The sequence below is a fragment of the Barbus barbus genome (assembly GCF_936440315.1).
Source record: "Barbus barbus genome assembly, chromosome: 46".
In the NCBI taxonomy this organism is placed as follows: domain Eukaryota; kingdom Metazoa; phylum Chordata; class Actinopteri; order Cypriniformes; family Cyprinidae; genus Barbus; species Barbus barbus.
Window position 1 is genome coordinate 21,806,092 of NC_136724.1, and position 24,151 is coordinate 21,830,242.

The 24,151-nt window shown below is 34.5% G+C and overlaps 1 protein-coding gene across 3 annotated transcripts in view; it reads left to right on the top strand.

Moving 5' to 3' along the window:
• Positions 1 to 24,151, top strand: part of LOC306864886 (voltage-gated potassium channel KCNC1-like) — a gene marked incomplete at its 3' end in the record, with an annotated part of 66,869 nt that overhangs the window by 34,368 nt on the left and 8,350 nt on the right. The window contains exons 3-6 of one of the 3 annotated variants that reach the window (XM_079409163.1): positions 3,553 to 4,534; positions 5,905 to 6,093; positions 9,639 to 9,659; positions 23,408 to 23,562. In XM_079409163.1, the coding sequence (XP_079265289.1) occupies positions 3,553 to 4,534; positions 5,905 to 6,093; positions 9,639 to 9,659; positions 23,408 to 23,562 (1,347 nt within the window). Of the gene's footprint in view, positions 1 to 3,552; positions 4,535 to 5,853; positions 6,094 to 9,638; positions 9,660 to 23,407; positions 23,563 to 24,151 lie in introns of those variants that run through there. The other 2 variants (XM_079409165.1, XM_079409164.1) reach the window with 2 other exon arrangements.

The following is a 24,151-nucleotide window of genomic DNA, read 5'->3' on the forward strand; positions in this document are numbered from 1 at the left end:
GTGCATGTGATTTCACAAATATATAAAGCTATGTATAGTCGTCATTGCTATGAAAACTGATCTCGTACACATGGCGATCAATGTCTAGACTAAATAAAATGATGTCAAGGACAGAGCCCTTAATAAACATCATTGAATGGCAAACTCTTACTTATGCTTTAGTCAATATACAGTACAGTCGAGAGGCAGCATATAACTTTGTCAAAGAGCCAACAACTGCATATGGAATGTTTTCTATTTCTGATGTTGCAATTCAGTTTTTTATGAATCTTAAGTTAAGTCTCAAGTTTTTGGGGGGGGCTCTTTTTGGTGCATCTTGAGTCCAAGTATCTGCGTTTTCAATTGAAATAAAGCTGAAATATATATATATATATATATATATATATATATATATATATATATATATGATATATACATATATAATATATGATATAAGATGAAAACTTAAACAAAATTGTAAATGTTGCCTTGAAGTTATAAAACAGGTTTAAGTTGGGGTACTAAATAAAAAAAAAATTAAATAAATAGAAATATAAACAACAAAAACAATTAAAAATGACAAAAGCACGTAACAAAATTACCAAAATTTAAACTAAAATGAAAATGAAAACAATATAAGCCTATATAAAAGTTAATTCAAAATGAACACTAATGCTAAAATACCACCGGTGTCTACCTAATGCATAAATGTAAATGTTATATAATAATATATAATGCATAATGTGGGTTCCAGCACTATGGATATCTCTAAATGAAGCAAGGTTGTGGGTTTGCGTCCTGCCGGTATGCCGTAGTGGTTAAAGCTTATGGCTGAAAACTTCCGGATGCTGGTTTGGGTCATTAGCTATTAGCATAGTGTCCTTGAGCAGGGCACTTAACTTCAGGTTACTCCGCTGGGATTGTGTCTGTAATAAGTGTACCGTAAGTTCCTTTTGATAAATGCATCCCCTTACCGGAACAATGCATGATTGTTAATTCAAGTTTATTTGTATAGCACTTTCATAATACATTATTTGTTTCAAAGCAGCTTTTAAAATGATCAAGTTATCAATCATACATGAGAGTCAAATGAATGTACAGTGTTGGGTGTAACGCGTTACTAAGTAACAGCAGCGGCTTTAACCCTCCGCGCGCCGGTTCGTTCAGATTTTCCTGATTCACAGAGAAACCTTAAATACTCAGATACATATAAGACTAAAATCAATTGAATCTAAAAAGCTTGAATTTTACTTTTAAATGAACGAATTCAAATCAAAAACTAATATTTCTTATTATGTAATCCCTATGAAAGTAAAGCAAGACCAGTCTTTCCCGTATCTGAAAGCTTGAAGTTTCTACTTTTAAATGAATGAATTCAAATCGAAAACCAATATTCCTGATTATGTAATCCTTATGAAACTAAAGAGAGGTACCGTCTTTCCTGTATCTGAAAGCTTGATGTGTCTACTTTTAAATGAACAAATTCAAATTGAAAACAAATATTTTCTGATTATGTAATCCGTATGAAAGCGAGGTCTTTCCCGTATCTGAGCTCATTCTATGCAGTCACCTGCGCGCAAACGCCAATAAAAAAAAGATTAAAAAAACCTCAAGATTCATCTAAATTTCCTAATTTTTGAAAGATGACCTATGAGGAATTTACCTCATAACAGCGCGATCTGACATGGCTTTATTCAGCAGAGAAGATCATTTCTGTAATTTATTCTTACCTACATTAGTTAACGTGTTATTTTTACATTTTTACTAGTTAGGCTTTTCCTGAACATCTTTTCAAACTGAAATGTATTGTTTAACTTTTAACCTTTTTTGTTATTCAGATATTTTGCAGAGTATTTATATTTGTTAACCAAAGAAGGTTACTTTTTTTATTTAAAAAAATGTTTAAGTATGACAGTTGTTTTAAAGCTAAAAGGCTAAACTATTCTATTTGTGACTCAAATTGAAAAAATAAAGAGTTTAATTTCTATTAAGGTTTATAGGGATTTTAGCAATTTGAATAATTAACTTACTTATTGAGTAACTAAGTTACTTTTCAGACAGAGTAATTAGTAAAGTAATTTAAATACAATATTGATGAAGTAATTAGTAACTGAATTAATTACTTTTTGAAAGTAACTTACCCAACACTGTATACAGCTATGATATAATACATGTTATATGGTTAGTTAACGTCACATAAGATAAAATAACTTATAGATATCACCATACTTCCTCAGTTGGTTCATTCAAAACATTCTTTGTCATCCAAGTTTTCTAAAATGTTATGTTTAAATAAAACAAGGCATTATGTGCACTAGTTTGAATACATTTCCAGGAAATAAATCTGAACATTGGATAAAGCCAGGTTCAAAAGTTTTGTTTAATTTTGTTGAGACATTACAGTTAAATATTTTTACTGTTTTATTTCGGATATCTCTTATCTCTCCATAAATTGGAAAGTACTGTCAACAGACAGAAAAAAAGCATTTTCACCATGTTTTAGGAATTGAATGTTGTCAGGCAAATGATAAATGAACAAACCCATCTGTAAAATCCCTCAAAATATAGAAAGGAATAAAACTGTTAAGTTTAGTATATAAGTGCTGCTGAAGTACAGTAGATATGAAAACTAATAAAAAATGGCCTTTAAAGATAAATATAGTAATTGAAATGTAAAGATACAAATAGAAATAATACAATAAAATAAATGCTTAAAAGAGTATTTTTGATGTTTCTTTCCACTAGTCTGAAACAACAAATTACTCCAAAAAAAAAAGAGAGACAAAAATAGCCTAAAATCTCAAATACTGTCAACAGCCAGAAAAGAAATCATCATGTTAAAGGAATAAAATGTTGCAAAAAATCAGGTTTTCAAATCAACAAATGAACAAACCCCTAAGTAAAAATCTTCAGAGTATAGTGTAGATAGGAATAAAAGTGTTAAGTTTTATCTATATACAGTATATACACTAATTTTGTATAATATTGTAATTGAAATCTACAGGTGCAAATAGATACAGAAGTGCAATAAAATAAATACTTAGAGTATTTTAGATGTTTTCTTTTCACTAGTCATTATGAAAAGCCAAACAGCTGAAAATCTCAAATGCTGTCAACAGCCAGGAAAATCACCATGTTTTTTTAAGTATAAATGTTTGAAAAAATGAGGCAAATGATAAACGAACAAACCCCTCTGTGAAACCCCTTAGAATACAGATGGGAATAAAACTGTAAAATTTGGTGTAAGTGATTCTGAAATGGAGATGAAAACTAATTTACAGAAAACAGCCTTTTTAAAGTACTAAGTACTGTAATTTAAATCTATAGGTGCAAATAGATATAGTAGTGCAATCATTTTCTTTCTACTAATCCCAAGAAAATCCCAGCACATTATAAAAAGTCATCTAGCCCAAAATCTCAAAACTGACCAGTGCATGAAAAAGAAAAGACTTGTATTTTATGGAAACATTGTTGGGTTACAGCTTGAGCTTGTAATATTGAACAGTTTTGTATGTGGATCAATCATTTTTGGTTACCCTTGTCGAACCCTCTCTCTCTTTTTCGTTTTTCCAGTATGTGGCGTTCGGATCCCTTCTGTTCATCCTCATCTCCATTTCCACCTTCTGCATGGAGACGCACGAAGCGTTCAACACCATCTACAACAAAACGGAGAACGTGACGGACGGGAATGTGACGAGAGAGGAGATCGTGTACGAGGTGGTGACGGACAGCTGGCTGACGTACGTGGAGGGAATGTGCGTCATCTGGTTCACCATCGAGGTGTTCACGCGCATCATCTTCTGCCCCGACAAGGCCGAGTTCTTCAAGAGCACGCTGAACATCATCGACTTCGTGGCTGTGCTGCCTTTCTACCTAGAGGTCAGTCTGAGCGGACTCTCCTCCAAAGCGGCGAAAGACGTGCTGGGCTTCCTGCGAGTGGTGCGCTTCGTCCGAATCCTGCGCATCTTCAAGCTGACGCGCCACTTCGTGGGCTTGCGCGTTCTCGGGCACACGCTTCGCGCAAGTACCAACGAGTTCCTCCTGCTCATCATCTTCCTCGCTCTCGGCGTCCTCATCTTCGCCACCATGATCTACTACGCCGAGAGGATAGGAGCCAGTCCGGACGACCCTACGGCGAGCAATCACACCAACTTTAAGAACATCCCCATTGGTTTCTGGTGGGCCGTGGTGACCATGACCACCTTAGGCTATGGAGATATGTATCCGGTGACGTGGTCGGGCATGCTGGTGGGGGCGCTGTGTGCCCTCGCGGGGGTGCTGACAATTGCCATGCCCGTCCCCGTCATTGTGAACAACTTCGGCATGTATTACTCTCTGGCCATGGCCAAGCAGAAGCTGCCCAAAAAGAAGAACAAACACATCCCGCGAGCCCCGCAACCCGGCTCGCCCAATTACTGCAAGCCGGACGCCCTCGCCATGGCCACGGCCTCGCCCCAGAGGATCCTGGGTAACGTGCTGGGCGGCGTGCTGGGCTCGACCGGGGTGACGGGGGACTGTCCTCTAGCTCAGGAGGAGATCATAGAGATTAACAGAGGTGAGAGACTGGAGGGATACACACAGATTTTCATATGCACCATCAAAAAGTCTTTTACTGATTGGTTTTAAACTTATTATGGTGGATTCTGTAAAGTTTTGCATATAAGGAGCTTCAACAATATGGTCAAAAAAATTGTAATGACAGTACTGATTTACAATCGCTTCTTGGAATGGTTGAAATGGCTAATATATCATAATATAGTTAATAGTTTATTTTTAGTTGTAGTTTAGCTTGAAAAAAAATGGTTTATATATATTATTTTATTTATATATATATATATATATATATATATATATATATATATATATATATAATTGTATTACATTTAAATTTTATTTTATTTAGTTATTTTAATCCAACTGTAAAAATAATTATTTCTGTTCATTTCCAAGCTTGTATGTGTGTTTATGAATATGAAAACAACAGAATTCAACAAAAATGTATATTTTATGTATAGCTGTAATTTGATATATTATATATCAGTAATTTTTGTATTTTTTAAAATATTTTATATTATATTATTTTTATACTATATGCATCTTCATATAAATCATTTATTATAAATATTATTTTATTTATATATAAATTAGCTATTTTTGAATAATTCAGTGAATGATTTATAAATGTAATGTTATATATCTAAAATATTTTTTATTCTAGATATTATATATATTAGATATTTATATTTATGTACTTAATAACTTTTTAATAGCTATTAATAGCTTTTTTGTGAATTTAATACTTTAAAAATTTAACTTAACTCAATTAAAATTATACGTAATTAAAAAATACAATTTAGCCAAACCATTAAAGACATCTGAAGATAACAAAGAGATGTTTTGGAGTTGTGTGGGGAAAACATTTGTGGGTGCATTGTTAAAACGATGTTAAAAATGCTACAATACAACCTACTGTCCTTACACTGTACAACAACATGTGCATTTGTGAGTGTGAGTGTTTTTTCCAGATGGACTGCTCTTCCTGCTAATGTCATGTCTATTATCAATTATTCATTTTTTTTTTGTAAACCTGGAAGTCTCTAAAAGTTCTATAGGGTCAATTGAAGTTCTACATATGATCTAAAAGATGCGGAACAGAAAAAGGGCAATGCATAAACCTTGCCTTGTATTTTATTTTTTTAACTAGTCTATCTATATCATCAGCTTATCTTGTATCCATCACATTATTTCCAGATATATGAGCTGCGTTGTAATTATTTTTGTTTAGAACATGATAGGTAGCTGCTCTTCCTAAAAGAGAAACTACCTATCATGTCCTAATCATTGTGATTTATGCACAAGTCATTGGTCATACAGGTTTAAAACAACATGATGTCTCTCTCTCTGTTTATTCATGTCTGTCCTCAGACTCGAAGCAGAACGGTGACGCAGCCAGCGCCGCTCTAGCAAACGAGGACTGTCCAACAATCGATCAGGTTCTTAGTCCGGACGAGCGCAGCCCGGTGGGCCGAACACAAGAACGCTACCAGCAGGACAGAGCCTGCTTCCTCCTCAACACACGAGAGTTTCGACCCACTGATGGAAATGTGCGGAAAGGTACGTTTTAGCGCTTCTGCATGCAGGTTACACACATTCACACAGTCATGCAGTGAAGGGAACATCAGTCTCGGCCCAGTCCCAGTGTCTGTGATAGACGTATTAGATCTTACAGATCTAGTTGCACACACAAGCGTCCCTTAATGTTCCAAAAAACAGTTTTACATGCCCATCTCACGCCATCTCTCTCGTGCCCATCTCTCCAAAAATACAGATTACATAACCACCGAACATCGCAGGGTCTTTTCACACTTGGTTGGTTTCAGGGGGCTGAGAGCGTTTACAAGAAGTCCGGCTTACATGTCATGTCATGTCAAGTCAAATTTATTTATATAGCGCTTTTTACAATACACTTTGTTTCAAAAGCACATTTACAGAAAATCATGATGTTAATGTTTATATGTACGCAATGTTTATTTATTTGCATCTTAATATCCTAATGCTAATTTGACTTAAGAAGTCAAATTGTACAATAATGTACTTGACATTTTGCCACAATTAACAATTTTTCAAAATGAAGCGAGTTTGAATGCTTCACACTAGAAAAATATCTGAATAAATTCAAAGGGAAAACAAGATTATAACAGCTTGACATATTTTTTTCTTGTTTTAAGCATAAGCCCACTTAATTTTGATACTTTTTTCAGAAAACAAGAGACGTAATAAACATTTTTCTCGGTTTGGGAATTTTTAGACATCTATAATTGAACACAAGACTAAAATACAAAATAAGAAAATCATTTTTTGCAGTGAAGTTAGGAAATGCTGTTAAATAAATATAAACTTTTTGTTTTAGGAATGTGACTAGGCTTACACATTTGCACAAATACACATATATGATATACTATAAACTCATTCATTTTGAGACTATTTTAGCTCCATACTTATATAAATTACTTATAATAATTATATAAATACACACATGCATGTATATAAAATGACCAACTCTGGTGCATCAATTTGAGGAAATCAATTACAAAAATGTATTAATATTTGACAACAATAATTACATTAGATTTAAATGTGAAGTGCGTAGTTTCTGAACCAATAGCGGCACCAAATGAAATTGCAAAGGTATTGACCAGCAAACAGATGAGCACTAAAATGGGTCAAAATGAGATCCGAACCCACTTTTTAGGCCAGAATCAATGTGAATACAAAGTGAACTGGTTTATTTTTTGGTCCACCTCTAGAAATCTACATTAGTTTAGGATTCAAGTGTGAAAACATCCTTAAAAACACACTGGAAAATCTTTCTTTGAACTTTTTTTCTTTTTCTCTCCTATTTTTATCTTTTCTGTCTATCTCTATTTATGTTTGGTGGTTCTTTGCATGTCTATTTTACTCAATTCTGTTTCTTTCCTGACATGCACTATCCTCTTTATACCCTCGATTCTTCCATTCTCTCAATTTCTTTTTTGCATTGCATTTTCCTTGATCCTATTCGTCTTCGTTTCAGTGACAAACCTTCTGTTACACATGACATCCCACAAAACTTTGTGACCCTGCACTGTCACCTCCAACAGCCACAAAAATCTCCTCTCTACCCATAAAAATAAATGACACAAACAATGTCCAATCCATGCACGCGCAATTCTCCAAACCCAGTTTTTCCCCGGTTACCCTTTCCTCAACACAACCCAACTACATTTGGCACTGTTAGCATTAGGAGATCAGCCAACCATCCTCCCCTTACAGATGAATGGACTTTAATGCTTTGGCATGGATCAAATCGTAGTAATCAGAGGTAAAAACCAACAACAGAAATAGAAGCATACTAAACATACATGCACATAAAGTCCAATTGTTCAAGCCATTTAGGACAGAAACCAAACACAAGCACATGCACAATTACACCTGCATGGGTGTGTTGTTGTTGATGGGTGTAACTTTTTCGTGTTGATGTTGTGTTGTTGTCCTAAAAAACTGTCATTAGTTTCATTAATTAAAGGAAATGAATCTAATGTTGTATAATGCTGCTGAATATGAGTTTGAGGTTGGGTTTGACACGCTCTCTGACAGATGCATTTGTTCTCATATGTTTTAGCACCTCTTAAACTGCTGACCGTCCCGCTCTGGACAGTCAATGACAAAAATGTCTGTGCACTGGGGAGAATTTATCACCCAGTTTAACACCAGACACAAAGAAAACTCAGCACAAATACAGTGAGATGGCATAAATCTCATTTTGAAAGCGCATTTGTCTGACACCTGTGTAGAGGACAGACGACTAAGCAATTAAAGAACACTCCACTTTTTTTGAAAATAGGCTCATTTTACAACCCCCCAAGAGTTAAACAGTTGTGTTTTACCGTTTTTGAATCCATTTAGCTGATCTCCGGGTCTGGCGGTAGCACTTTTAGCTTAGCTTAGCATAGATCATTGAATCGGATTAGACCGTTAGCATCAAAGAGTTTCGATAATTTTCCTATTACGCAACGCCTGAAAGTAGTCCCCAGCTATATCATAACTAGTTACCTAGCTGGGGACTACTTTCATGCGCTGCGTAATATCATTACGCCTGCTGTACCCATGGTACGGCAGCAAAGTTCCTTGATTATTACGCCGGAATGAGAGTATAGCTCCTAGCCATATCACCCTAGAAAATCGCAACTTTTCATTTTCGGTCGGTCTTCGTACACGATGTAACTACAGAAGAGTCAAGCTTTAAATAGAAAAATTATCGAAACTCTTTGGCCATTTTTGATGACCAAATGCTAATGGTCTAATCCGATTCAATGATCTATGCTAAGCTAAGCTAAAAGTGCTACCGCCAGACCCGGAGATCAGCTAAATGGATTCAAAAACGGTAAAACTCAACTGTTAAACTCTAGGGGAGTTGTAAAATGAGCCTATTTTAAGTGGAGTGTTCCTTTAAATGTATTTATTGGAATATTCCAGGTTATTTTCAACTTCTAAATCATCCTTTTGAGGAAATTCAGATCAAGAAGAATCTCCTGCCGACCAGTTGCATGTGCATTGGACTGAACAATCATGCAACTGATAATGTATAATATGAAAAATGTATCTTATTTCAAACATTAAAGATTGAAGATTGCATTTAACAGTTTTATTAGTTAATTGAAGTTAATCAAATAGGGAAAAGGTCATCTAAATGTAAAAATGAAGAAAATGAGTATAGTCAATATTGACTGATACTAATAAATTATGATAGTTATGATACGTTAGAGTTACCTGCTAGGCTTCTATTGTAATTGTATGACTTAAAAGAGTCAAAATGGTTAGATTGAAAATAACCTGGAATGTTTAAAGATGCTTTAAAGTGTTGTATAAACGTAGCGTCTCATGAAGAGAGCAGAAACCCAATCTTTACTCGGACGTAACCTCATACTCTGTATTGAGTATTACATGTATAAGGGACAAAGTTGGACACTGTAGAGTTTGTGTAACAAAGATTGTTTTCAATGTCATATGAGATCCACTACAATTACAAATGGAACTGCAGCTGCTGCAGTGTGTGTGTGTGTGTGTGTGTGTGTGTTTTCAGTGGGATCTCACACGCTCTGTATTGTCTTTTTCTTCAGGTTGTGTCATATCCCGCGTTTGTATGTTGGCTTCTTCATATATTCTCTCACTGTTCTACTTACTCCCCCCGTCCTCCTCCTCCTCCTCGTCGCTGTGCGTGCGCGCGCGCGTGTGTTGTGTTTGTTGTGACGTGACGTCGCTTATTGTGTTTTCAATGTGTTTCCCTCACTCCACCTGTGACCTTTAACCCTGGCTCGATGGAGGACACGCACATATGCGCACCGAGGCAACGCTTAAATCTGCACACACATAGAAAAGAGACTCGAAGGTTGTTGAGGTGTTCGCTGTGCCGAGTTGAGTCACCCAAGGGTTAAAGGTCAGGGGTCGATAGAGGTCAAGGTGAATTCAAATGAGCGCAAGTTCATGGTTCTGTGCCATGCTGTAAACACTGCATTCACTCCAAAAAATACTTTGGCCCAAATTTAAGATTTATGTATTTGAATTGCATAAAATCCATTCTGATTGCACAGTTTGAATGTAAACAATCTAATAACGTTAATGTGATAAGATTTCTGCACTCAAAAAATCATTTTACACCTGTTTGATTCAAGGTTATTAACTGCTAACTAAAACAGAAATTAAAACTATATGAAAAAATGTTGCTACTTGAAATAAAAGTTAACTGAAATAAAGTAAAATATAAACAATTAAACTTATTATATTTCAGCTAGTTGTCAAGGCAGCATTTCTCATTTTATTTAGTTGAGTGTGTGTGTTTGTGGGTGTAAATTTGTATTTAATAATTTTAGTTTAACTGTAAGTACTAAAATATCTCAAATTAAATAAATAAAAATTAATAAACAAAAATTAATAAAATTATTTTAATTATTAATAAAACAATAAAAACACAACAAAATTACTAAAACTGAAAACAAAATAGAAAAATAAAATCTAATTTAAAATATTAATAAATATTAATTCTATATCAATGATTATAAAATAATGCTGTTTTGGTTTTATTTAAACAATAATGCTTTTATTAAAATTCAAACATCAATTCATTGTTAAAACATTTTTATTTATTCTAGCTGTAGATGTATGAGATTAAAACACTTTTAATTTATTGATTAATACGTTTTTTAACCTGGTCATTGTATATTTAAAACATATTCAGTTTATTAGTACTATTACAAAAATCCTACCAGTTTCATTAATGTATGACTGACAAATATGCATGTTTGTTGAATCTGGATGGAAATTTTATATTGCAGGTCAAACACACAAAGCTTAAATGTAGGCCTAACTATTTTGTGTTTTTTGCTGCAAATTGCGACACTTTGAAGCTTTTCAAAAGCAACAGGGAGGGAAAAACCACAGGCAGATGGAGAAAAGAGTGTTTATGTGTGGCACAGTCCTATGAATCTGCTCAAACGACCTCAACCTGCTTCAGTTCCTAGCGTAGCTGGAAACTCCTACATGTGTGCGACGGTCTGTGGGTGTGTGTGTTAGCTCTTGTTTTTGAGGTGTGTGTGTGTGTGTGTGCTGTGTAACTGACGTCTGACTGACTGGTTGACAGACAGACACTGGGATAATTGGACAGACTGACGTTGAGAAGGTAAGAACAAACTGTGGTAAAACCTGAGCCCACGTTCCCCCGGCATTTGTCCTGGGCTTCAGCAAGGCATCGTCTCCTGGACGGCAGTCGCTCTCAGTCACTTTAACATCCAGAGCACCTATAGACACAGAAATAACATTATGACAAACATCCAGTGTCTGTTGAGGATATGTGTGTGTGTGAGTTCTGCTATATGGCCAAAGCATCTTCTTAACTGTCTGTAGCTAAACTACCATCTGAGCTCTGTTACAAAAACCTAGAGAGCAAACATCTACATATACTGTATTATAGGCCATATAAAACAGATACAGTAGTTTCATAGTTTCACATTTTTACCTGACATTAGAAATTAAAATGAAACGGATAATATTCTCTAATTGTAAGGTAATTTATTGAGGAAATAAATATCTGTAAATTTTGTAAATATTTTTTTTATTACAATTTTTTTTTTTATTATTTATATATTTATAAAAAAAATACTTTTTACTTTTTTATGTATTTCTATTTAGATTTAATTTATTTTTATTTTAGTTTTAGTCATTTTGGTATGTTACTTAAACTTATTTTATTTCAGTTATTTGCCAAGGCAACATTTATTATTTTTTTGTTTGTTTATATATTTATTTATTTTGTTTCATATTTTAATTTTGATTGTAGAAAGTCGAGCAAAATTTAAACTGAACTTGACAGTCAGCGATCACCGTACCTTTTTATTGTATTTAAAAAATCAACTATATTTCTTGTTCTGAAAAACATTTATACATATTATGAATCAAATATTCCTAAACCCTTTGATATAAAAGTCAATTTTAATATGAAGACACTTTTTTTTTACAAAATTTTAAAAAAAATCTTATTGTTAGTTAAATATTTTAATAATGATGACATTCAACTTGACACGTTTTCTTGACGCAACTTTTACTTTTTTTTTTTTTATTATATTTATCTTTAATTTATTTTTGTTTTAGTTGTTTTAGGTTTTAATGCTTCGGCTTAAACTTATTTTGGTTTAAATTGTAAGTTTATATATATATATATACACACTGCCCTCCAAAAGTTTGGAAACACCCCTGGCAAAGTGTGGTTTTGGACGATATCAGCATAAATCCTTATAATTTTTTGGTGCAAATACATTAAAGGAACTTGACATTATCATTGAAGACCAGCAATAAAACATAATAATGGCAATATATACATGTCAAAGTCAGCCATGCCCCTTTGGCAGCTGTGATGCCTGGTTACTGGTTTAAACTTGGCCCAGGTTTTTCAAAGATTTTTGGTTCAGCACACCTTAATACTGCAGCTTCAACAATTGATTGCCAATTCAAAGTCAGTGTTTGAATGAACTGACAGCTGGGATGCCCAGATTATGCAGAGCTGTAATAGCTGCTAATGCTGGATATTTTGATGAATCGAAAATTTAAGTTTTTTCTATGTTTAAACTGTTTATGTAATAAAGTATGTTTTCATTGTTTGTGTTGTCCCTTATCAGTGCAAAATTATCACAAATTAAAAAGGATTCATGCCAATATTGTCCAAAACCCCTCTTATATATATATTATTTGTATTATTTATAAATATAGTCATAGCAAGCATCCTAATTATGCTGCCTTAATCATATGTAACCCTCACAAAAACATAATCACATAATGCATTGTGATTTTCTTCCAAGAAGTCGATCAGAAAATGGTTTTATCTATTTATAATGCACTTTTTCACCCATTATTTGAGTGTTATTTATGCAACTGCTAACGTCAGTCTTGGTTGGAAATCAAACGCAAGCATCCATCGAGTCTCCTATTTGTGTGCCGTGTGAGTAACCATTAACAAAGTTAGTGGCCATGGAGAGCATTTCAGATCAGTCACTTACAGTATGAGGTTCCATTTCAGCTGGATGCTGCCTTAGAAGCTTGTAGCCTACGTAGACAGCAAGGCAGCGCACTAGGGTTTAGAACAGAGCTGCAGTGCCTCATCAGATGGACATTAGACTGTTAATTGGGCACGATACAGCGAGCGTACGCTGTGTGTGATGCTCACTGTGCCAACGGGAGTCGATTTAAGATCTAAATATACTCCTGTTTTCATTTGCCATCTGTGAAAACCTTCAGACACACACACACACACATATATTGCTCTGGGTGTTAAAGTGATCTCTTCCCGTGCAATATAATCCCTAAATGCTATTATTCACTGTTCTTAGAGGAGTGTGTGTGTGTGTGTGTGTGTGTGTGTGTGTGCGTGTGCGCACCGACCTGCCCTGCTCTAATGCTGTTTGCATGAGGCTATTTGCTCAGAGTCAAAGTCAGTATCAGACTTCTGAAGTCTCTGTGAAGGACCTCTGTAAGCCATTGTGAGTTCTCTTTCTCTCTCTCTTCTCTGTCTCTCTATCTCCTGTTGTCTTCCTCCATGTACTCTTGTTTGTCTTGTATGTTTATGGTCTTATGTGTGTGTTCAAACTGGTCAATTGTCGTGTGTGTTCAATTGGTCGAAGTTCATCAGTGCCCCTTTTTCTGGCCTATGCTCACAAGCAAACATCTATAGTTTGACTGTAGAACAACTACATTAGTTTCAGTTATTTCTATTTGACACTAGAAACAAAAATAAAACACCTCATGTATTGATTATAAAGGGGTCATATCAAATAAAACAATCAAATATTATTAAATATTTTGTGATAAAACAGTTTTAATATATTTTAATATAAGACCATTTTTAAGTTTATTTAGTATTTTTTAAACATTATTATTATTATTATTATTTAATAATTTCCTTAATGTTCTATATTTATTTGTTTATCTGTAATATTTTATTTTTATTTGAATAAATCTAGAAAAAAAGTGACAATGACCATGCATTTGCATTGTATGTAAAATGATTACAAAAGTTCATAAAAATAACTTTTACATATAATATATGAATTGCATATACAATATTTAATTTTCATTTTTTTTTTTTTTTTTTTTTTAACTTTAAAAATATTTATTTTTATTTTTTATTTTAATATTGATTTTAACAAATCTAGCAAATTGCTATTGAACTTGACAGTCAGCAATCACCATGCATTAGTTTTTGTATCGAAAACCTTTTTTATGCAAAAAAATTGTTGCAAAAAAAAAAACATTTATACATAACAAATAAAAAAAAAATTAACATGACCTCTTTATTGATTTATTTTATCATTATTGAAGCACCTTAAACTGTTTTCCGTTTTTAGGAAGATGTAAAGCACAGTTGTCTTGTACATAACCATCTCTCAACTTATTGATATTTCCATTTTATACACACAAATTGTAACCTAATTTGGCATAACAAGGTCAAAGTGAGAATCTATATGAGATATGCCTTGAGAGCAGAACATTTTTCAAAACTAAACAGGTGTGCTCTAGTTCCGTCAAGGCAACAGCATGAAGGTCTATATTTAGTCTGTGTATAGTGAACCGGTTATGCTTTACAAATAGAAGGGTAAATATTTGCCCTGATCCTTTCTAAATGATGCAATACATCATGAAAACTGCATTTAACTCACAATTTGGTTCAGTTGAATTGGTATGATTCGTAATTATATAAAAAAAATATGCTGGAGACACAAAGGGACAATGGAGCATGTTCATGTCAGAATTACATTTGCTGGAAATTCTGAAAATTCTGAAATCAGTACATTAAATTATAATTGTTAAATTGATGCATTTAACAAGTCTAGTAATAGATCATTCAAAAACTAAAATGACAGAGGCCTTCTCACTATATCACTCAACTAATTTCAAATCTCACACACATACACACACACACACACACTCCTTCCATGTTTATGTGTGTAGATATTAATGTTGCATGTTTGTGTTTCTACTACAAATGTGCATTTCACGTCTGCAAATATCACAACTTGTCATTTAGAAACCCTTTTCAACATAAACAACATTACAGGCCACCTATTTATTGTCTAAATACAAGCATCTCTATTACTGTGCATGGTGCCGTCTTCTTAAAGGTTAACAAGTGGCACTGTTTAAGTTTAAGAACTAGTTTGATAACACAGTCCAGTATCAGTGCAGAGGATCTGTTCTCCCGTTACAGCAGATTCCAGCAGTGAGCAGCCCGTCATAGTTGTGGTGTTCAGTGTTCTGGTCACAAGCCGATCAATAAAGCTTAATTGTGGGTAATGTGAGCTCTCTCTATCTCTAACAGCCCAGCGGTCGATAAGCAGGCATACTGCTGGAGCAGGTCGAGCTGGAATAGCTTTTCATTGCAGGCTGTACATGGGACCTTCATAGCAACATACAATGCCCTCCAAAAGTATTGGAACAGTAAAGACAAAATTGCTCTGTTGGCTGTGGAGTCAAGACATTTACAAATATGATTAAAAGATGAATATGAGACAAAACTACAGAATGTCAAATTTTATTATTAGTCGTTTCAACACATAGATGTTTTACCAGCTAAGAAGTTCAGCACTTCTAGAGTTCATCCCTCTATCTGATGTGAGCATAAGTATTGGAGCAGTTGCCTCACAGGTCTTTCTAAGTGATCAGCTGTGTCCTGTTGCATTAATTCTTCAGATATTAAAAGCAGGGAATGTGTCGTATCAGTTATATCCATTACTTCTGTATTCTGAATCTTGCATTGGATGATGACACACACAAACCAGGATGAAGATGAGGGAGCTGACTCTGAAAGAAAAGCAATCAATTTGGATGCTAAAAGAAAAGAGGAAGTCAATTAGAGCTATAGCAAAAACAAAGGGCATGGAGAAATCAAGAGTTTGGAAACCACCAGCAACCAACAACGACCTGATCGGCTGAGAAAACAACAGTAGTTGATGACAGACAAATCATAAAAGCTGTGAAAATTAACTCTAAAAGACGTGTCTGTAAAATCACCAACAACTTCCAGAAAGCTGGGGTGATGCTCTGACAATCTACTGTCCTCAGGAGACTTTGACACAGAATTACAGATGCTACACAGCAAGATGCAAACCTCTGACCAGCACCAAAAATAGAAAGGCAAGATTAGAGTTTGCAAAAAAGCACAAAGGTGAGCCAGAAGAGTTTTAGAACTGTGTTTATGGACCGATGAGACAAAGATGAACCTTTATCTAAGTGATGGGAAAGCAAAAATGTGGAGAAAAAAGGGAACTGCAAAAGATCCCAAGCATACAGCCTCATCTGTAAAGCATGGTGGAGGTGGTGTCATGGCATGGGCATGCATGGCTGTCTCTGGAACAGGCCCTCTCAACTTTACTGATGACTTAATGTATGACGACAGCAGCTGAATGAATTTGGAAGAGTACAAAACCATCTTGCCTACCAATATTCAAGAAAATGACACCAGATTCATTGGGAAGTGCTTCATATTGCATCAGGACAATGACCCAAAACACCCTGCCAGTTCAGTCAAGGAATTTATAAGAGCAAAGAAATGGAAAGTCTTAGATTGCCCAAGTCAATCTCCAGATTTAAATCTGATTGAACATGAATTTCACCAGCTGGAGAGGAGAGTAAAGGCAGAAACTCCCCAAAACAAGCAACAATTGGGATTGGCTGCAATCAAGGCTGGGAAATGTCTTTCAAAGGATGAGACCAAGAGTCTGGTGATGTCTATGGGTCACAGACTCACTGCTGTGATTGTGTGCAAGGGATCTGCAACTAAATAATAGCTTTTAATCTTTTATATCTGCCTTATGTTCAACTGTCCCAATACTTACGCTCACATCAATGAGTGGGATGAACTCTAAAAGTGCTGTTCTTTTTATTTGGTAAAACATGTATGTGTTGAAACGGCTAATAATAAAATGTGACATTCTGTAGTTTTTTCTCATATTCATCTTTTAATCATATTTGCAAATGTCTTGACTCCACAGCCAACAGAGTAATTTTGTCTTTACTGCTCCAATACTTATGGAGGGCACTGTATATGGCATAAACTAAGGCTGGGTACTGACACAAATTTTATGATTCTGTTCGATTCGACGCAACTCGATTTTGATTCACAAGCATGCAATTCGATTCAGTCTGTTTCAATATCAATTCATTTGAAGATATATCAGGTACAGTACATGTTATTTAAGGAAAAAATCTCTCAACTAATGCTGTAAACTATACATGGAACCCTGTCAGTTGGTACATTACTATAATGTTAAAGGTTTAAATTAACAACTCATGTGTATACAAAAATTTAAATGGCACATAAGGCAGTTTGTTTACTAACAATGTTATTATAATAACTTTTTAATATTATCTTTTTTTATATATTCTTAGTAAAATGCTCCTCTCTAGACTTATTTTCCTAGCTAGCTATCTAGCCAAGGCCACTGAATGGCTTTTCTGAGGTAAACATACTGTACAACATATTACGTTTTTAGTTTAACATTACTAGCTTTTAAATTGCCTGACATAAAAGTTGTTTTTGACGGATTTATTCAAACATAAATTAAGTATTAAAGAACAGGCTAAGAAAAATATAATGAGAATGTAACAGTGCATATATGAGACCCTGGAGCACAAAAGCAGTCTTAAGTCGCTGGGGTATATTTGTAGCAATAGCCAAAAAATACATTGTATGGGTCAAAATTATAGATTTTTCTTTTATACCAAAAATCATTAGGATATTAAGTAAAGTTCATGTTCCATGAATATATTTTATAAATTTCCTACTGTAAATATATCAAAATATATGTAATATGCATTGCTAAGGACTTCATTTGGACATTTTTATTTTTTTTACACCAGATTCCAGATTTTCAAATAGTTGTATCTCGGCCAAATATTGTCTGATCCTAACAAACCATACATCAATGGAAAGCTTATTTATTCAGCTGAAAAGGGTCAATTTAAAAAAATTGACCCTTATGACTGGTTTTGTGGTCCAGGGTCACATATTTAGCAAAATAATCCTGTCTAGAGTTATTTTTCTAGCTATAATGTCAAGCTATGGCTACGGAATTGTTTTTCTGAGGTAAATGTAACACAGGGTACGTGATGTTGTTTACGAGCTGTTTTATTGACGTCTTTCTGCGGCTGAAACACTGATTGAGCGATTACACGCGACATGATACATTTCGTTAAATTGTACCGTGTCTGTATTGTACCTTTGATGTTCATGTTTAGTTCGTGTTGTAACGAAAGAGGAAGAGATGATTTCACTCGCTCCGCGCGACCATTTGAACCGAGCCACGCACGTCTTTCACGCCACATTTATTTAGCCTATCTGTATTTATTGTTTGAATTTCGTAATAAACGCACATAATTTGAAAGCCGAGACTTTAATTTATACCAGACATAAAAAGGCGGAAAACTTGCTGTGATTTGTGACTTGGGATTTAAGAATGTATATCAGTTCAACCAAAATCAATATTTTCAATCCAGACGATAACTAATTATTGCCTCAATGTCTCAGACAACACGTTTTGCTAACATTTTAAATGTTATAAAAAAAAAAATTCTTAATGTTCTTTGAACTTACAAAACGTCCAGTTTTTTAATGTTTTAAAAATGTTTTTTCTTGGTTAAACGAACATTAAGTGAACATTCCATTTTATCATTTCACAAACACTATTAGAATGTTACTTTTGAATATTCTCTGAAACTAGTAGGCTATTAACATTTAAAAACTGTTGGACGAACGTCCAAAAAAAAAAAAAAACCATTACATGAACAACATATAGTTTTTGTGTTAACAATTTGGGAACATCATGAAAGAGCTTTGCGCAAACGTCAGATTGGCATTACTGGAAAAACGTTTGTTTATAACTTACGCTCTGAGAAAATACTGAGATATCTTCATTATCATTAGCTACTTGATAACTGAGACTGCTGGTCACATGGACTGTGGCATATATTAAAGATATTTATCCATCACATTAGGGCATCTAAATGTAGTTTTGATATTTGCACACCCCCTTTTTGTTCTTTCATGTCATTCACTCTCTTTTTAACTCTCTCCACTGTGTGACTAACACTCATCTCATCCTTCATTCGCCTCCAGGCCGTCAATGCAGCGCCAGAGTTTCTAATGCGTGACTGTGGGTAGGTACATCAACTGTTTTAAAATTGTTCCTCACAAATTGTTCAAACAGGAAACACTTCTTTATGAGGTTTTCCTGGTTCACAGTAGGTATGCAAATCTTGTTGCTCTCATACTGGACATTTTGAACGTGATAATACTATAAAATATTGTAATATAAGATAAACTACTGTATAAAGCACATTCTTTAGCATGTGAGCTGGTTGCATTGTGTGCATTTAACATGATAAAGGTGTTGGAATTCAAACATTTATTCTAATTTGTGTTGCATTTTCATAATTTGCTGTAATGTATAGGAATAAATATGCAGTATACTGTACGTAGGAATTTGCTATGTAGACCATTTTATGTATTAATAGGAAACGTAAAGACAGCATGAGATGTCATTCACAACTTATTTAATTTGATAATGTAAGATATAGAGTGAAAAGGTGTTTTGATATAGGAAATAATGTAGAATGGGACTTTATTTTGTCAATCTGGATTCATTTGGATCATAAAAAGTGGGTGTTTATACCTAAATTACATCATATTATTACATCATAAATTTAAAAAACATTTATAATTACAATAATATAGTATACAAAAATTTTTACAAAAATCTATACTAAAAACTATTGTTAAGAGCAGGTATATTTATTAATAAAGTAAACACGTTCCATTTTAATTTCATGTTGTCTTTAAAATATTTGTAGTTCATTTGGACATTTTTAATGTATGCATGTTTGCTTGGTTGGCCAGTTTGCTTTTTACTACACTGTCATCCAAACGTCTCGTTGTTTTAGTGTTGTGAGGTGCTACACTCTCAAACACCCTCCTTCTTCCATCTAGCATCCATCAATCCCATGAAATATATTCACTCTTCCTGTCTTATTCCACCCTCACTAATGCGCTCTGTCTCCTGAGGAATGGTTTTAAAAGCTCTTACTAGACAAACATAATAAAAAGGGCGTGTGTCTGTCTGAGTCACGCTCTTGACCAGGCAGAGGGGTAAAAGAATCCACTCTGTTTGTTTTTGTTGCTCTGTTGTCCAATCCGGCAGATACAGTACAGGTTGTGTGCTACTGAAGTACACCTGTAGTATGTGCTCAGACTGTGAGCGTGCTGTACTTTAATATGAGCGCTGGGTGTAGGTTGCTGGTTTTAATGAACAGGAAGCTGCTGTTTTGTTTTTAATGCAAGTGGATTCTTGTAAACAAACTCCACTTTTAGGCCAGAAGGGTATTTTATACACGTATGCAGATATGGATGTGAATGATTGGCGAGTGCATTACAAGCGTGCAGGATTATTAAGCATGCTTCATGCATGTTCTGTGGTGGTTAGAAACCTCAATCTTGGAATGTCTGTAAATCTATCTACCTATCTATCTATCTTGAAGCTAAAACTGACAGTAGCAGAAGACAGTTATGTTATATCTTGCTATGGCACCCCTTGTGGTGAATAGTAGGTGTATTTTGTAGTGTAACAAACTGGTTCTGTACATGTACTGCTCACAGAACATAGAATTCATAACTAGAAGTGTTTGCATTCATGCATTACTCGTAAAACCATTCTTGTATAACATTTTTAATTGAATAATTTGTGAAACCATTGTTATTAAATTGTGGCATTGAATCATTCATAAAACCATTCTTGCTGCATTGTTGCTTTAAATCGATTGCAAAACATTACTTATGCAAATTGTCAGATTGGCATTAATTGAATTATCCATAAAACCATTCTTACTAATATGTTGCATTGAATCATTCGTAAATATCTTACTAATTTATAAAAAAACGTCATTTGTTGCATTGAATTGTTCATAATGCAACATTTTACAAAAGAATGGCTTTACAAACTAGTTACACAGAAATTAATTGTGTATCATCAACTTTATAGTATTTTGTGTGCACGTGATGTGTTTGGTTGTGATTGTTTGCACATTTATGTGGAAATTGAGAAGCCGTGTGTGTGGTGCATATTATATCAGACCTGACTCAGCAAATTTCTGTCTGAATGCATCTGTGTGTGTGTGTGTGTGTGTGTGTGTGTGTTCGTTCAAGCTGTTGTCCTACTTTGCGAGGAAAGTTTCCTTAAAAGTCTTTTTTTTTTTCCTTGTCTTTCCTTGTTTCCAGAGTATTTTTTTCTGTGGTCAATGTGCAGCAAAGTCTTCCCACATTCACCTCTTCCTCTCCCAAATAAACACACACATATCGGGAGAAACAGGGAGAGAGACAGATAAACGGGTCTGATATGTGGGTTGAAATTCGCTGCTAGTCACTTCACTTGAATGTTTGGTCACATAATCCTGACTACTAAACTTACTAAAGCTCAATGTAGCATACATAATTCTGAATTTATTTTGTACTGATAAGCACTAAAAAAAATGTATATGTTACAAATGTCATTTATATCAGGATTACTGTAATTCTGAGCTTCTAGGGAGCTATATATTACCATTTTTGCATATTTTATTGTCGTTGACAACTTTTAGGTCAGGTTTTATATAAATAAAACTTACCATTAGTTGCTTAATATTTTGCATAAGAATATAGATGTGAATTCATGTAATGTTTAGATATTTTGCTATCAGCAGCATTCCCATATATGTAGGCATTTTGGTGCAATGAGTGTGAAAATGTAACTTTGTGTTGCTGTCTCGTAATTACGGTAATTCTGACACTACGTGAATGCAGCAGAAGTGCTATAGGACTGTTTTTGTCATGATTATGTTTTACAAATGCAGGCTTTATGACCTCCCAGTCAAGTGAAGTATAATAGGATGTTCAGGAGGTTGTCAGAGAAACCAGCCAGCGGTCCACGAGAGCATATCTGTTCACTTACTCAACTGCGGTGTATTAATCAGCATCTAAGGGTGAAATATGATCGTACAGAAATGATTGGATGAGAACTGCTCCAGTAATTACTGCAACAATCAGTCTGTTCCAAAACCTAGTGAGTCACCTACATACTTTATTATGTTTATGATTTTTTTACATTGAGCTTTGGAATGGCCCTATAATTAAATAACTATTTGTTTTTCTGGTTGGATGGTTGATTGATTGTTTAATACCAAAATCTTTCTTTGTAAAATATATATTTTTGTCTTTTACCTTTGGAACAGCACTATATAAATTTATTTATTGCCTGTTTAATACCACTATTGCTCATTATATTTTTTGACCTTGTGCTTTGAAAAGGCATTATATAAATTTCAGACCACGAGATGTTTATATATTTATTTATTTACTAAATGTATTGATAAGATATCTTCTGACCTTGAGCTTTGGTAAAGCACTATATAAATTCAATTTATTTAATTATTTACTAAATCTATCTGAATAAGATTTATTAAATATATTTAAGATATGTGCTTAAATCACAGACCTTGAGCTTTGGAAAAGCCATGCATAAATCAATAACATCTATTTATTTATTCGAAAATGTATCAGTACAAAATAAAATAATACTTTATCCAATCATTTATATTTTTGTGCTTATTAATGTGTCGAGTCGTAAGCTTAGCAGTTCACTAGGTTTTGGTACAAAGAAAAAAAATGTATAAATTGCCACTAACAATGCTTTTATGTTTTTCACGCTCATGAATCAGTTGAAATGCTTTACAAAGGCTGCCGTGGTTTCCTCGACAATCTCCTCCAGTCTGGCCGAGAAAGACTTCCGTCTGATTTGTTGTCTAGTCTTACTCTACACTGCCCTGCTTAACTACCACTGGTTAACTGAAACACTTCATCAAATCCCGGCTTTACCACTTCCAAAATCTAAAACAATCCAGCTGGTGTTTTCTTCAACCAGTGGGAATGTGTGAACGTTTATGTGTGGAGTATTTGTTTCTGGAAAACTGTTTTTATGTTGTGAATTTTTTTTTTAGAAAACCAATGTATGATGAATTTCATAATTCTCATTTTCCTGTTTTGTCCTGTCTTGTCCTGTGTGTGTCTTCTGTCCGTCTGTCTTTTACATGTCTCTTCACTTTTAATTTCACATTTGTGTCACTTTATACTTACTTTTACGTTTTTCACGTTTCCATTCGTTTTGTTCCTTTACCCATAAATCATTTTCCGTCTGCCACATCGATATATTAACCGAACATGTAACGCCCAACCCATCGTCCATGCTGTTTAATCTAAAAACACACATCTTAAAATTAATTTAATCTGTCACTAACGATTAAACTTGGTAAAACGATCTGCCAGCCACGGGTTACGAGAAATCTCGCAGCCTGAACAACATATCAGGAATGGCGGGGTCTTCCCTGCGTTTGACCCCCATCACCAGCACGCCCTATGACCCTTACGAGGCCCCGGGACCCCTCCGTCGCTGCCGCTCACCCATTCCCTCTATTTTGTAGCAGAAAGAGTGACAGAACGACTCAGGAAAGGAGGAGAGAAAGGCAGGACATCCTCACACTCACAATCATAGCAATAACAATGACTGACCGCGTCACTAAACGGAGCTGTTTGTCAATGGCCACGGGTCATCTTAGTTACGAACTGGACTTGGCAGGTTAACCAGGTCAACAACTGTACATATGTTTATGAACGGAAGGAAGTGCTTTGTTTCCCCCCCATGTTTTCTGGGTCAGACAACATGTTAAACATATCATTTTGATGCTCAAGGCAGATAAATTAATGCATTTTCATTTCGAATACACTCATTTTGTGTTCCATTTATTAAGATGAATATTACTGTGAATACATGCAAATCTGGACTGTAGAAAACGGCAGAATGTTTAATGCAAGAATAATGTACATAAGCAATCATTACTCGGCAAATAGGGGTTAAAAATTAAACGCATCACACTTTGTTTGCATTTGTCTTATAATTTAGTTTAATTGCAAAACTATTGAATCAAAATTGAATGGGAGAATCTGGCAAATTGATTATTTGAGCTTTAATAATACAGTCTCCATGACCATTTATTTTATTTTGCACATGGC